A 14,629-nucleotide genomic window follows, 5' to 3' on the forward strand; every position below is an offset into this window, starting at 1 on the left:
TGGCGAAGGCCCTCGCCCCGAAGGGGCGCAAGAATTGCGCGTCAAACACATATTTTGCGATTTTAGGACACTGATACCAGGTCAGGTAACAGAGGTCAGGTCACTGAGGACCACAATATGAAAGTGTCGTGTAATCCATGTTTAAAGGACCCGGCGGCCACTGGGCCTCCGCGCCACCCGCCGGCCACTGTTGGGGGGGGGGGGCATATAGCTGCCCCCTTTACTTCTGCGACGATATCATTGCAACGCGACGAGATAGAGAAGCACATATCTTCCTGAATACCTAGCCGAGGTTGTGTCCAAATTTGGTGTCGATCTCATCTGAAATGACGTCACAGTGACGTCATAAGTAAAATTATAGATTTGCGACTCTCAGTTTCCTCACGATATATCAGAAATATGGGACCGTATATAAAGGGTCGATTATTGGTCAGGAACTAGATGGAAGTGTACTTAGGTGTTTCAGGATGAGAGCAGGTGCTGTCTAGTTCATTTACAGTTGAGTTTCATGCTCAGCGACATCAGAAACGGTCCGTATCGGAAAACGACAATATCTTATGAGTCACTGTGACGTCATCTTAAGTGCTACAACCACCAGAATTTGCTCAAACATTGCCTAGGTAGTCATTTGAAACTACGTTGAGTTTCACATTAGTAGCTTATCAGGTTTCGGAGATATTCCACAGAACGTAAAGGGGGGGGGGCAATTTTATGCCCCCCAGCGGCTCGTGGGTTAAACATGCATAAGAGCTACAGTCTGACCGTCGAGGCCCTCTAGGTGGCCTCTGATGTCCCAACGCCAGCCTCCGAGGGCCCAGCGCCAGCCTTAGAAATCAGAAGACAGAGGGTCCCACGTTAACCTAAGAGGGCCTAGTGACCTACATTGTCCTTAGATAGCCCCAAGCTGAGCTGTTCCCAGTGGGCCCCAATCTGGCCTCAGAAGACCCCACGCCGCTCGTCTTAGAGGAACCCACGCTGCCCTTATATTACCCCACGCTGGTCTAAAAGGGCTACGCACTGACTTCTTTGGGCCCCACGAAGGTCCCAAAGCGGACTCTAAATGACCATGCTAGCCTCCGACGGCTCGACTTCGGCTTCTGAGGGCCCTACGCTGGCCTCCAAACCTTTGGTAGAAGTTTGTTTAGACATGTTTAGGTATGCATAACTGATTAGGCAGGATTTTGGTATACCTTTACCTACGGTATATGGTATGTATGTTAGGTGTGGTGTAAAGGTCCGCTTATACGGTGTATATTAGGTGGTATAATATGACATTGTGGAGTCGGGTTTGTCCCCATCTCCCCAGTCGAAATTCCTTAGCCGAGGTACTGCTGTGTGACTGTGTCAGTCCTGCTGTGTGACTGTCTGTATCCTATACATCCTATCCATCCTAAACACCCTATACAGCTGGTGTTTCTAAGTGCATTAGGAGGTAATCGCCAGGGGTCGTACCAGCCCCTCTACCCTCACCGTCCGCGTTATGAAAAATGCCCGGCCAAGGGTAAACATACGTAGTAATAACGTTTCTTTATTATCTCTTTTTTTTGCAAAACACTAGAAACGATCGTAAATTTCTGCATTGTTACCTAAGACCTGTCTGCCTGCCTGCCAAGCTTGTTTGCCTGATATGCAACAATGCGGGTTGCATGACAAAACATGTCGTAATACGATACGACATGTCGTTTTGTGACGTGATTAGACACAAAGCTGCAAGACATGACGTAATGCGTGCCACGTAACACTACGCACCATGTCACCTTTATATGATGAGTAGAAACGAAAAAAAACTGTAATTCTGCATTCCAGATGGAGATGACAGATGTGCGTGAAGACCTGGCCGCCCTTCGCCGGGAGATGGCCTCACTGAGCAAAGTGGTGGCCGGTGCGGTGGTCCGCCTGGAGCAGGCAGTTATCGAAGAGCGGACCACTCGCCAGACCGTGGTGGAGGAGCTGCGGCAGGAGGTCCGCCGGCGAGTGGCGCCATCCGGCCGTCCCCAGGGGTGAGACTGAGAGGCAGCAGGGGTGGCTGTGGGGGCTGAGAGATTTCGGAGAGCTGTCATGGTGAGAAGTAAACTTTCTTTGTAGAAGGTGTAAGAAATAAAACATCACCAGGTCTTTGAAGGTCGAGTAACTTGTTCTTGTAATTTCCGCGCAATCAAAGAAACATGTCTTGAATTCGTACTATCTTTTGCAAGTCAGCGGTTTAGTCTCGATCGTATTGTTCCAGTTTTCGACAGACGTCCTGCAATCTGTATACAGTTGGTTAGTTTGGGGCATTATATCCCGCACGTATTTACATGTCTTCATCAGCAATCGTGTCACAAAATCTAATCGGTCGTATCAAATCGTTCAGAGTCGTATCAAATCAACTTTGAACGATTTTATGCAACCGAGTAGATTTGACGATACCATGACTGACGACAATGATATGGAAATGTATATCGAAATATCAAATGAGCCGACAATAAATGCGGAATTGTTATGCCTGATCAGTAGATTTATCGACTTCTGTTCTTGTTTTCAGTAGAGCTAGAAAAATGGCCAATGACGTCATAGTACAGACGGAGCCCCAATCATCGGCAGTCAGTGACGTCATAGTACAGACGGAGCCCCAGCCATCGGTCGCCAGTGTATTTAAAACGCTTAGAGAGGCGCTCGGCCTTGTAACCATGACGAGGCTCGACGCTCCGTCAGCCCTTGGCGAGGATCAGCTGACGGCGCTCCTGCAGAGTCTTCCCCGCTTGGAGGAGCTGACCGTCAGGGTGCCGTCCTTCGGAACGGGGCGGTGGCTGCAGCTGCTGCCGCCGACCTTGAGGACGCTATACGTTGCCGGTGAGAAATAGTTGAGGAAACGCGTACTATTACTTCTGAATGGTGATTGGTGAATGGTGAAACATAGCACATAACGTATCAGCTTCAATGATAACTATTCAGCCGACATATATGTGCCATGCTACCTACATGCTACACAAACATTAGCCACTGTACTCGAGGGCAGCGCTTTTCGAGCAGCGCTGCGGCCCGAAGGTTGGGACTTTGAATTGCGAAAAACGTCCGCCCGCCGCAAAACGCCAACACCGCAAAACGTGCAAAACGCTCGCCGGAAACGCCAACGCAAATATCGCAAGAAAGAACAAATAAATGCCCGCCAGCCGCGAACCGCAAAAAAACGCAAAACCACCCGCATCGCACGCACGCTAACCGCCAACTGAAAACGCCTATAAAGCGCCCAACCGCCAGCAACCGCCAACAAATTGAACACCGCAAACGACGCAAAAAAAAACGCCCGCATCGCCCGCACGCCCGCCGCCAAACACAAACACTGCAAAAAGCACAAAATACCCTTCCGCCGCAGAACGCAAACACCGCAAAACGTGCAAAACGCACGCCCGAAACGCCAACGCATACGTCGAAAAAAAATCGCCCACGCAAACCGCAAAAAACGCCGCAAAAAATAAACCGCCCGCATCGCACGCACGCTAACCACCAACCGAAAACGCCTAAAAATCGCCCGCCAGCCCCCAAACGCAAACACAGCAAAAAAACGCCCGGCCGCCGCAAACAGAAAACAAACTTCACATAGAAAAGGACGCAAAAACGCCCGCATCAACCGCCCGGCCGCCGCTAAGCACAAACACAGCAAAAACGCCCGTCCGCCGCAAAACGCAAACAACGCGCGCAAAACGCACGCCCGAAACGCCAACGCAATTAAGACCAAAGTGACGCGAGGCTTTACATGTATGTATATGCGTACCTGACAATAATTTATTAATACATGAAACTGATAAAAGATTCCTTAATTTTAGCCCATTTAGGCACTTAACCCGCGCACCGACGGGGGTCTGCGCCAACTTCGTACCAACACAGGGGGGGGGGGGCGGATGACCGCCTGTCTACATTTTTTAAAAATGCTCTACAATTTTTACTGAGGTCATTTTCAGGTCATGTCAGAGATGACGTCACAGGGGTCAAAAAGTCAAAATGGCGGCGCTAGATATGGAGAGAGTTTTTCTCGAATAACTTTCGAAATAGTCAAGATAGGAACAATCGAAGGACACCATCGTGATCCTCTCGTCAATCCGCATCGAATGATATATACGTTGACCTCGAAAGGTCAAGGTCAAAGGTTGACCTCAGGTCACGTGACCTCGAGGTCATCATGTATATCATTTGATGCGTCTTGACCAGCTGAACACAATGAGACCATCTGCGCGGCTGTATCTTGTTCCTGTACGGAGTTATTGGCAAAAAACCTTTGGTGACCTTTGATGACGTCACATGATCTTACAGCTGCCCAACAGCAAAACAGACCTCAAGGTAGTGTCGCTTGATCGTATATGAAGTCATGTATGGTATATGGGGCCATTCCGACCCGTTTTAGTGGTAAAAACAGGGAGTTGATTTTTCCCCCATTGACTTATAATGGGGAGGTCGAGAAATTGACCTGACTGACCTTAGGTCACCGATATCAAAATTCCGAGATAAAAAAATTGTAGCTACTACTTTACCTAATAACATCCTGCGACCTTCAAAGGCCTCCGACATCTACTGTAGCTCTGGCACGGTGACAAAGTTGCAAAAAAGCGACTTGAGGTTGGGTCATTCAATGTGACCTGGTGACCTGACCTTAACCCGCGCCCCGTTGGGCTCTGCCAAGCAACGCGCCCCGTTGGGGGGCATTTTGGCCCCCCCTAAGATCTCGAGAACCACGCAGCCTAGCGACAAACGGCAAACGGTGTTGGATAGCCCTATCAGGGAACTACCTTGTGACCCAATTTTATTGAACCAGGTCAAACCGATGACGTCACAGGTCAGGTCAAAGGTCGAATTTTCACCGTTTACAGGCATTTCAAGAAATGCGTTATAAAATCGAGTAAAATGCATTTTATTGAAAATCATCGATGGGGAAATATTCTTCAAACACATATTTTGCTATTTGAGGTCACTGATACCAGGTCAGGTCACAGAGGTCAGGTCACTGGGGGTCACAATATGAAAGTGTCGTGTGATACATGTTTTATGGCCCATTTTACATGGCAAATGCGATTATGTGGGTCAGGCAGCCTTTGGGGCCAGCTTAGGTCACGTTTTGGTCAAGGTCAGGTCAAGGTCAGGTCAAGGTCAGGTCAAGGTCAGGTCAAATTAGGTCAAATTTCAAAGTTAATAATTTTTCCATAAATGGGTATTGAATCGATGCAGCTCGTCACGGGGAGTTCAATGGTGGTCTTTGTTTTGCCGTACGTCGTCTAGAATCGCTAAAAATTGAGTTCGAAAATTTGACGTCATCATTTTTGAACAGTTTTTCGCTATAACTTGGCCAAAAAACGAGATATCGATCTGAAATTTGGTATGTATATAGAAGAGCGCAGGGACTATTACATATTTTCCGTTTTTTTCTAAATTCGGAAAATTTTGGATTTTTTTTTTTGTTTTTCTAAAAAAAATCAATTTTTAAATTTTTTTGGGTCAAAAACTTAAAATTTTGAAAATCCGAGATAGCAGTTTTGTAGCGCCGCTTTTTGTGCACTAGACCATCAAAAGAACTTTGAAATTGCTTGATAACTGTAGATTTGGTGAGCGTTTCAAGATTGCATGTTTTTTGCTCATTTTTGCTCGAACATGACCTCAGTTTGACCTCAATAACCCGGCCGGGCCCGGGGGGTAATCCCAACCACCGCAGCCCGGGGAGGGGGCGTTTTCGCCCCCCCCTGTCTAACTCCGTAAATAAGGGAGCTACGGAAACAAAAGCGATACCAAACGAAAGGTCCTTACGAGACGATTCTAATGCACCTAAAATTTTTGACCTCAGGTCAATTTTCAAGGTCAGAGGTCAAGGTCAAAGGCCAAAACCGGCACATGTGTAGTGATCTCAAATTAAGCCTTCTAGAGGACGGCAGGCTGCATCAAACCGAAAAAAAAATTGGGTGTCAAACGAAAGAAGAGAATCTAAGGATTCTGAAAATGTGCTCTAAATTAAAGGTCAAGGTCAAGGTCACGCTCAAAATTGACCTCAAACTTGGCACTTTTTAGCACATCTTGCGTGCTAAGTTCCAAGATGTTTTGAAATGTTTGGAGGCTTATCAGTTCCCTATTTGTGGTTCATCTTACGATACAAGGCTGCTCAAAGGTCAAGGTCACAGAAGAGTATCCCTGCTAGAGGCTATTTCACTGATTCAAGTTAGTAATAATAAATAAGACAATTTTGCCATCCGGAAGCTCTAAATGAAGGCTTAGAGGAAAATAGATGCCAGATTCGTGATCAGCGGGTACAAATCCATCATAAACGACCTTTCATGTGTCAAGGTCAACCAGAGGTAATTCGAGGTCACATGAGGTCAACATGAAACTTGACCTTTTCCGAACAAAATATATATCATTCGACGCGGCTTGACGAGGCGAATGCGATGGTACCACTGCCGTAGCTCTAGGACCATTTTTGTCGAAATTATTTGCGAAAAACTAAAACCACATTTCGGGGTCGTTGACCTGACCTCTGACCTCAGGTCACCAAAACTATTTTTTCTATTTTTTTCTAGGTCAAACGCTACACAGCTGTGCTCGTAATTTGTCTTTATCTCTAAAACTCTATTTTTAGCAGCTATTTGAAGTTTGCGTCTGTGACGCCGAAGTTTGCCGTGCAGGGGTCTAGAAAAATGGACCTTGTGACGTCATCAAGGGGGCTAGGTCCAAATTTTTTACTTCAGAAGATGTCAAATTGTTGGGAGAAAATGTACTGAAAGTTTCGCCTTCCTATCCCTAAGCGTTCGGGAGTTATCGCAAATATTCGCCAGGGGGGCGAAAAACGCCCCCCCCCCCCGGGCCCGCGAGGGATAACTCCTGACCTAAGGTGACCTAAGACTTGAAATTTGGTGTGAAGTTGTCTAATTGATGCCCGGGAAGGTACTGAAAATTTGGCGGCGCTACCACAGTGGGGGGGCCAAAATGCCCCCCCCCACGGGGCGAGGGTTAAAAGTTAGGAGGTTCAAACTTGCAAACCATGTGTAAAATTGATGAGAGAATAGCCGTACCAAATTTCGCGGCGCTACGCGCCGCGGTTTTCCCGCTATTCGCTAAAAACCTCAAGGGGGGCCGATATTCGCCTCCCCCCGTCGGTGCGCGTGTTAATGGCGCAATAGAGACAATAATGGCGCACAACAGCCTATTTTATGCCTCGATTCATATGTGGCGCACCCTGGTTTTGTGCACTACCGTTGCAAGTTTCGAAGAAATCGGCCAGTCGAAATATACAGACGTAATATTCCTAAACTTTAGCCACTTTAGCTAAAGTAGCGCACTAGAGACAAAAACGACGCACATTTTGTTGTATTCGTTGCGCCGTATGTGCCGCAGGTCATTTTAATGCATCAATGTTACAAGTTTCGTCTAAATCGGCCCATAAAAGGCAAAGTTATGGCCAAAACGCCTTACATTGAGAGTGCACGTGGTCACTCGAGGTGGGGTGCCACGTGCCACGTGCCACGTGCGGCCTAGGGACAAATAACGACCACCCTTTTGTACCACATGAAAGAGGTCGTCAGTGCTCATGGGCAAACTTTTGGGCGCGCCATCATTGCATCCCATTGGCCGATCAAACTTGGCCAATTTTTAAAGGTAGTGCCAGCTTTCCTGGACCGTATGGAGTTAATGGCCCAGATAAGGAGAACCGGATTTTTAGAACTTATCCATACCTTCAAAACTCATGGAAACGTCTTAACCCTCGCATGTGTGCGGCGTTTTCCAGCTTCTAATGTGTAGGGGGGGGGGGGGGGTCGGTTGGACCCCCCCCTTGCCGTTTGGCCCCTGATCGAGCTAGAGCTTCGCGGAAAAATCGAGCGTGTTGCCCGTGACGAGAGGAAGCCGATGATACCCAATTTTAAGGTCCTAGGTCATTGGTTGACCTTCCAGGTCAGGTCAATGACCCAAAGTCGGGAAAATCGGGACCTATTAGAAAGTCGTAATGTGTGGCTGCCAAGGGGTTTTTCGGGGTGCTGATCACGAATATCGTGTTAGTTTTGATCACAGATGATGTCTTTAAGCATTTAGACCAGGTCGGGTCAGGTCAGGTGAGGTCAATCAGTAGGCGTCGTGACGGGTATTCGTAGTACGTGTCAACCGCCTCTGACAGCTTCGTAACATTTAACGAAGGCACCAAAACTACTTCCTAAATGTTCAAATGGTTGCTAAGTTCGAATTCAGCTCCAAAAACTAGCCTAGAAACATGTAAAACTCGAAAAAGTGAACCGAGGTCATCAAAGGTCAATGACCTGACCTGACCTTCAGGTGACCTTGACACCCACCCTAATGCATGGGAGCAACATCAAATCACATGTTTGTACGTTTGAAACCACGAAAAGCTTGCAAACGCGCGGCTAATGCTAGCCGACGTACGCCGAATCGCGATTCCGGCCAAACATGGTCTCGGAAAAGAGGTCACAGGTCAAAGGTCATTTGGGTCAGGTTCATGAACTTTTCAGGGTAGGTGTGAAATTGATCAATGCGAGGGTACTGAAAGTTTCGTCGCGATCGGCCGCTTTTTACGCGAGTTGTTCGCGAAAAACCATGGGGGGTCCATCCGACCCCCCCCCCTACACATGCGAGGGTTAAATTCTTCAAATTTTGAGTACCCCACTGCGAAATTCGCCCCGACGGGTTGTCGGTCGTACCCCAACCACATTTCACACCACTATGAACAATAAATGCACACACTGAAATCGCTATTACCGATAGGCTCATCCAATCAAGTTTCGATAAACCCGTTCATCATCATCTCCTGCGGTTTCGAACACGCCTGTTAGGTGATGCGGTAGACCGCGCCCAAAGCCAGGGCCCCGGTAACGTGAGGTAGCCGAGTCGGGGCAGCGTGCGCTGACCCAAGCCGGGGCCGCGCGTCCTCCCGGTGTCATGTGATAGCCCGGGGCTGCCCGCGGGGATGCGGTAGACCGCGCCCAAAGCTGCGGCCCCGGCTTGGTTCAGTGCACGCTGCCCCGACTCGGCTACCTCACGTTACCGGGGCCCTGGCTTTGGGCGCGGCTTCTGCTCATACTTTGTGGTGCGGTGGTGGTGCGTCGGGCCGCGCGCTCTGACTTCGGCCAAGAAAAATGCGTCAGCTGATCATTGTCATTTCTGCCACTTTCATGTGGTGAGATGGGGTCATAACTTTAGAGACGGCTGTTTCATATCAATTATTTTACATAAAATAATATTTCAAACCATAAATTAATGTTTGACAGACAGACTAAAGAAACAATACCAATACAGGCTTACAGTTCAAATTCGACATTGTGTTGTCTACGATTAGACAGCTGATAACTCATTCCCGTACGTCGTAACTCTATAATGACCTTTGCTTATTGTCACATGTGTGCCGCATTCGTGATTGTTGCCGATGACTGTTTGCAGGTCAGCCCACTACAGTTGTTATACATATCGAAAAACCGATAAACCTTTAGGCGAAAAAAGCACTATTTTAGGCCCATTTTGGATTTTCTTTGCGATATTAGGTAAAAACAGAAGCTTCTTATCCTAGGAAAAATAAAATGTGAAATCATTCGAAGGTGGCACACTACCTTTAACCCTCGCCCCGTTGGGGGGGCCATTTTGCCCCCCCCCCTGTGGTTTTTCCTGAATAGCAAGAAAACGGCGGCGCGCAGCGCCGCCAAATTTTCAGTACCTTCCCGGGCATCAATTTGACACCTTCGCAACAAATTTCAAGTCTTAGGTCACCTTAGGTCAGGAGTTATTGAGGTCAAACTGAGGTCATGTTCGAGCAAAAATGAGCAAAAAACATGCAATCTTGAAACGCTCACCAAATCTACAGTTATCAAGCAATTTCAAAGTTCTTTATATGGTCTAGTAGACAAAAAGCGGCGCTACAAAACTGCTATCTCGGATTTTCAAAATTGTTGGTTTTTGACCCCAAAAAAATCGAAATTTTGATTTTTTTTTGAAAAACTAAAAAACAAACCAAAATTTTCCGAATTTCGAAAAAAACCGGAATATATGTGATAGTCCCTGCGCTCTTCTATATACATACCAAATTTCAGATCGATATCTCGTTTTTTGGCCAAGTTATAGCGAAAAAACTGTTCAAAAATGATGACGTCAAATTGTTTAACTCAATTTTTAGCGATTCTAGACCACGTACGGCAAAACAAAGACCACCATTGAACTCCCCGTGACGAGCTGCATCGATTCGATACCCATTTTAGGCAAAAATATTAATTTTGAAATTTGACCTAATTTGACCTGACCTTGACCTGATTTTGACCTGACCTTGACCAAAACGTGATCTAAGCTGGCCCCAAAGGCTGCCTGACCCATATAATCGCATTTGTCATGTAAAATGGACCATAAAACATGTATCACACGACACTTTCATATTGTGACCCCCCCGTGACCTGACCTCTGTGACCTGACCTGGTATCAGTGACCTCAAATAGCAAAATATGTGTTTGAAGAACATTTCCCCATCGATGATTTTCAATGAAATGCATTTTACTCGATTTTACAACGCATTTCTTGAAGTGCCTGTAAACGGTGAAAATTGGACCTTTGACCTGACCTGTGACGTCATCGGTTTGACCTAGGTCAATAAAATTGGGTCACAAGGTAGTTCCCCGTTGGGGCTATCCAACGCCGTTTACCGCTTGTCGCTATGTTGCGTGGTTCTCGAGATCTTAGGGGGGGGGGGCCAAAACGGCCCCCCCCCCAACCGGGCGCGTTGCTCGGCAGAGCCCAACGGGGCGCGGGTTAAATTGGGGCTTACCTCACTATCCGTCACAATATCTCCGGAATGGAGAACCCCGGGCGGCCACGTGCTTGACATGTAGTAGACCCAACACCATTGGTCATTGTCGCAACCGACTTGGAACTCTGGCTCAAACCCATGCAGTGAGGTTATCATCTGAGCATAATTATGCACCAATTGCTCCCTACCCCAAAGTGCTACACCCACGTGGCGCACGTGCGAAAACACGCGCACCACGTGATGAGGTGTACAACTACCCTAGAGCATCCCCTTGACGACTGACCTCGATTGGTTTCGCTGGCACGCATTGTTTTCGCGGCACAGGCTATCATACCAGCAGTGGTCAAATTTTCACGGAGGTGGTCCCCTCAAACAAGACCGGAGCGTGCACGTGCATTTCAATCGCCCCATATATGGCCTATGCCACGTACAGTAGGCGACATGTGGGTGCATATCATACTGAAACATTTTCAAAATCTAGCGTGGGAATTTTGAGCAAAATTGATTTTGGGTATTTTTTGTATTTTAATGAAGTATTTTTTCTTCAAGAAATCCCATTGACTTAAAGGGACTATCCCACCTTTAACATGGGGTTTGAGTTGAGATAGCCAAGTTTGCGGCGAGGTTCAGAAACCACTATCTATCTAGGTTGCAACCCCCGCGGCCTCTTGGTGTTGAAGAAATTCGTTCCCTTTATTTGAAAATGGGCCTTGTACAAGGCCTTATCTTCAACATGGAGCGACCGTTAGTGTGACGTCACCTCGTTTAGTCATTCTGATTTAAATGGGTTTGTTCGTTGAAAAATCGCTTAAAACTTGGTCTGAACTTTGTTGTGGCGCCTACAGAGTAAAAAGAATCAGCTTTATGACAGTAATGTGGCCTGGGGAAGGAGGTAATTTTGGGCTGTGACGTCACATATTTGAAAGTTTGTGTTTGGAATATGGGAAGCCTAAGATGTTTAATGAAAAATAAATGCCAGAACCGTGTTCCTGGTCATCCAATCTATAAAGTCGGGCACAATTTAACTGGTTTTAACAACATTTTAGAAGGTGGGATAGTCCATTTAAACCAATGACGGCTGCATGTGCAATTTGCACCCCCTTCCCGAGGCTGCCCGAAACGGCGCCGCCGGCTAATGGCAGATGCCGGGGCGGCCACCCAGCACATAGAAGACCATCGCATTACAAGCACCCGTCTGCGAGAAATGCGATGCCGAAAATACACCTAATGTTGAAGCCTATGGGCCCAAAACACGTGCACGTGCCACGTGCAAGAAAAATAATTACATTCTTAGCTGAGGGTGTTTCGTGGTAGATAATCTACGGGGGCAGCTGCCCTGAAAATTTCATCAAAATATATACGCATACTCATACTCATACTCATATATTTCGGTTACATCCAAGAAATTGGGTTTTCAGTAAACCACGTCATACATTCAGTAGTTCAAAACTCATACCTATACATACAGGACATATTCTATAGAGGTTTAAACACACCACACATGATAAACTGACCACATTGACCAGCCGGATTAAACATGCCGTTTCTTAGCCTTTTTACGGAACGCCGCCAGACCGGTGCAGCTTCGAACAGGCGCAGGCAACTCATTCCATGAACGAGTTGCGCGACAGATGAATGAGCGCCGGGCAAGCTCAGTTCGCACTAATGGTGTCAATAACGGAAAATCGGAATACCGATACCAAACCAAATACCAACCAAAACCGTGGGGAAATACCGAAACCAAACCAACTTGGGAAAATGAGAGAAATACCAACTTTTTACCGATTTCTTAGCCTCTTATACATTAGTGAGGGTTCACGATACCAACAAAATACCAAACACATTACGATTGAAATGCCAAATACCAAGTTGGTTTCGGTTTGGTATCGGTATACCAAAAAGTTGGCATCCGATTGACATCTCTAGTTCGCACGCGCGGGACATGAAGCTGACCGTCACTGGTTGCCCTAGTGCTGCGGCTCGACACTGCAGTACGGTGGACGATGCGGCTGCGGATCGAAGCAGGGGCATGCGAGTCATGCATCAGTTTAAATATAACATGCAGATCATGCTCACGCAGTAGCTCCTGTACAGCAGGCCATCCCAGTTCCTTGCGGGACGCTGTCACACGGGAGTTCTATAGCCTTGGTCACACGGTCGCAACGCCTGAGGTTCGTTACGATTCTGACACAGAAGTTTATGCATTTCTGCAGTCTCCTGAGCTGTGTGACTGTGCAACCGCCCCATACAGACATGCAGTACGTCATTAGCGGGAAGACTAGCGCTTCAATCAGGAGCTTACGGGTCTCGCGCGGCACGCGGTGTCGAATCCTTGACAGACCGATCAGTACACTATAGCACCGGCGCAAAATGTATGATATGTTTTTGTCCCATGTCATGGCGTCGTCCACGGCGACGCCCAGCACCCTCACCGACTGTACCGGGAAAATTTGAGAGTTTCCAAAATGGATATGGAAGCCAGTTTCGGTTTTCAATCGTTGCGATTTTACCATGATCATCTCAGTTTTAGAGGGGCTGATTTTTAATCTGTTCTGGGTAAACCATTTTAGAGCAGCAGACATGCTGGTTTCCAAACGTATTTTCATGTCAGAGAGGTTGTTCGGTAAGTCAGAGTGGAGGAACTGGGCGTCGTCCGCATACATAACGATTTTCTCAGCAGGTACATGTTGTGGCAAGTCGTTGGTAAATGCCAAAAATAGGACCGGGCCCAGGATCGAACCCTGGACCACTCCGTGTGACACGCTCAACCTATCGGTTCGTTTGGAGGCCTATCAAGGTGTCCGGATCTCCCACACCAAACGAGAGTCCTTTCCCGAAAAGGAACCACCCTCAGTTTGTTTTTCAATAGAAAAACACCATTCAAAAAAATAGTGTTTGTCTAATGAAGAAACAACGTTCGGGTATGTACTGAGACTGTATGACCTGTATGTACTGATCTGTATTAACTGACGCATGTATAAGCGTAGTGCATGCATTGTGCACAATGTTCAATTACTGTCCAACAGTGCCGATCGACCTTGGCTTTGTCAGTGTCGTCTGTGTCAGGGTTTGACACCACAGTGTCAGCCGCCTCCCAACCCGGCAGCAGCTCCGTCCGACTGCTGTCAGCTGACACAGCTCTGTCCGACAGGGCCGGAGGTGACGAAGCCGAGGTGGCCGGGACAGTACGGGAGTGGTCTGTCGGTATCTCTCCAGGGGGTGGCTGCCGACACCATCAGTCACCTGGCCACGGAGCTGGGGTCACGGATTACCCTACTAGTCACGGATGGTGAGCAGCGGTTGAAGTTACTCATATATGAATGGCTAGGAAGGGATAAACAACAGTAGCTGTTCCGGCGCTCAGCGTTCGCTGGCTGTGACGTCACGGCCACCCGGCGGGCCGCGGCCCGGCTGACCTCCAGTGACCTTGAGACGCGTCGCCGGCCGCGTCAGCTGATTGTCGGCGGTGCGCACTGCGCGGCGACCCCAAACGCTGCCGGACTGGTCAGGTGCAGGTGGCGCTGCCGGGCGCTCCCGAACGGGGCAGCGGGCGACACAGGGACACGAAGAACAGGAAAACTGGCCGGCGGCAACGCTCCTTGCTTGTTATTTTTGCTCTAAGGAACTGCTTTTTTCTAGCAAATGTTCATAAATAACGTAGAGAAGCAGTTTATCCCTGAAAATCTGAAGCCTAAATCAAACCAAGAATAACTGGATACAACACATATTCAGGCACGTACCCAGGATTTCGCCCAGGAGGGGGCCACCTGCTTTCGAAGGGGCCCCCCACAGTGTATAGGGCCCCCCAGGTTCCCCGGGGGCCCCCGGGAGTCATGAAGAACCTTTCGATGGTGGGGGGGGGGGGCATAGTGGGTCCGGTCT

The 14,629-nt window shown here is 48.0% G+C and overlaps 1 protein-coding gene across 3 annotated transcripts in view; it reads left to right on the top strand.

The window, feature by feature from the left end:
* Positions 1–14,629, top strand: part of LOC122388127 — a 73,204-nt gene that overhangs the window by 46,772 nt on the left and 11,803 nt on the right. Inside the window, exons 2-4 of one of the 3 annotated variants that reach the window (XM_043378926.1) lie at positions 1,807–2,000; positions 2,525–2,832; positions 13,899–14,036. In XM_043378926.1, coding sequence (XP_043234861.1) covers positions 1,807–2,000; positions 2,525–2,832; positions 13,899–14,036 — 640 coding nt within the window. The remainder of the gene's footprint in view (positions 1–1,806; positions 2,001–2,524; positions 2,833–13,898; positions 14,037–14,629) is intronic. The other 2 variants (XM_043378927.1, XM_043378925.1) reach the window with 2 other exon arrangements.

This window comes from Amphibalanus amphitrite, unplaced genomic scaffold, assembly GCF_019059575.1.
Source record: "Amphibalanus amphitrite isolate SeventyFive unplaced genomic scaffold, NRLGWU_Aamphi_draft 000309F_arrow, whole genome shotgun sequence".
In the NCBI taxonomy this organism is placed as follows: Eukaryota; Metazoa; Arthropoda; class Thecostraca; order Balanomorpha; family Balanidae; genus Amphibalanus; species Amphibalanus amphitrite.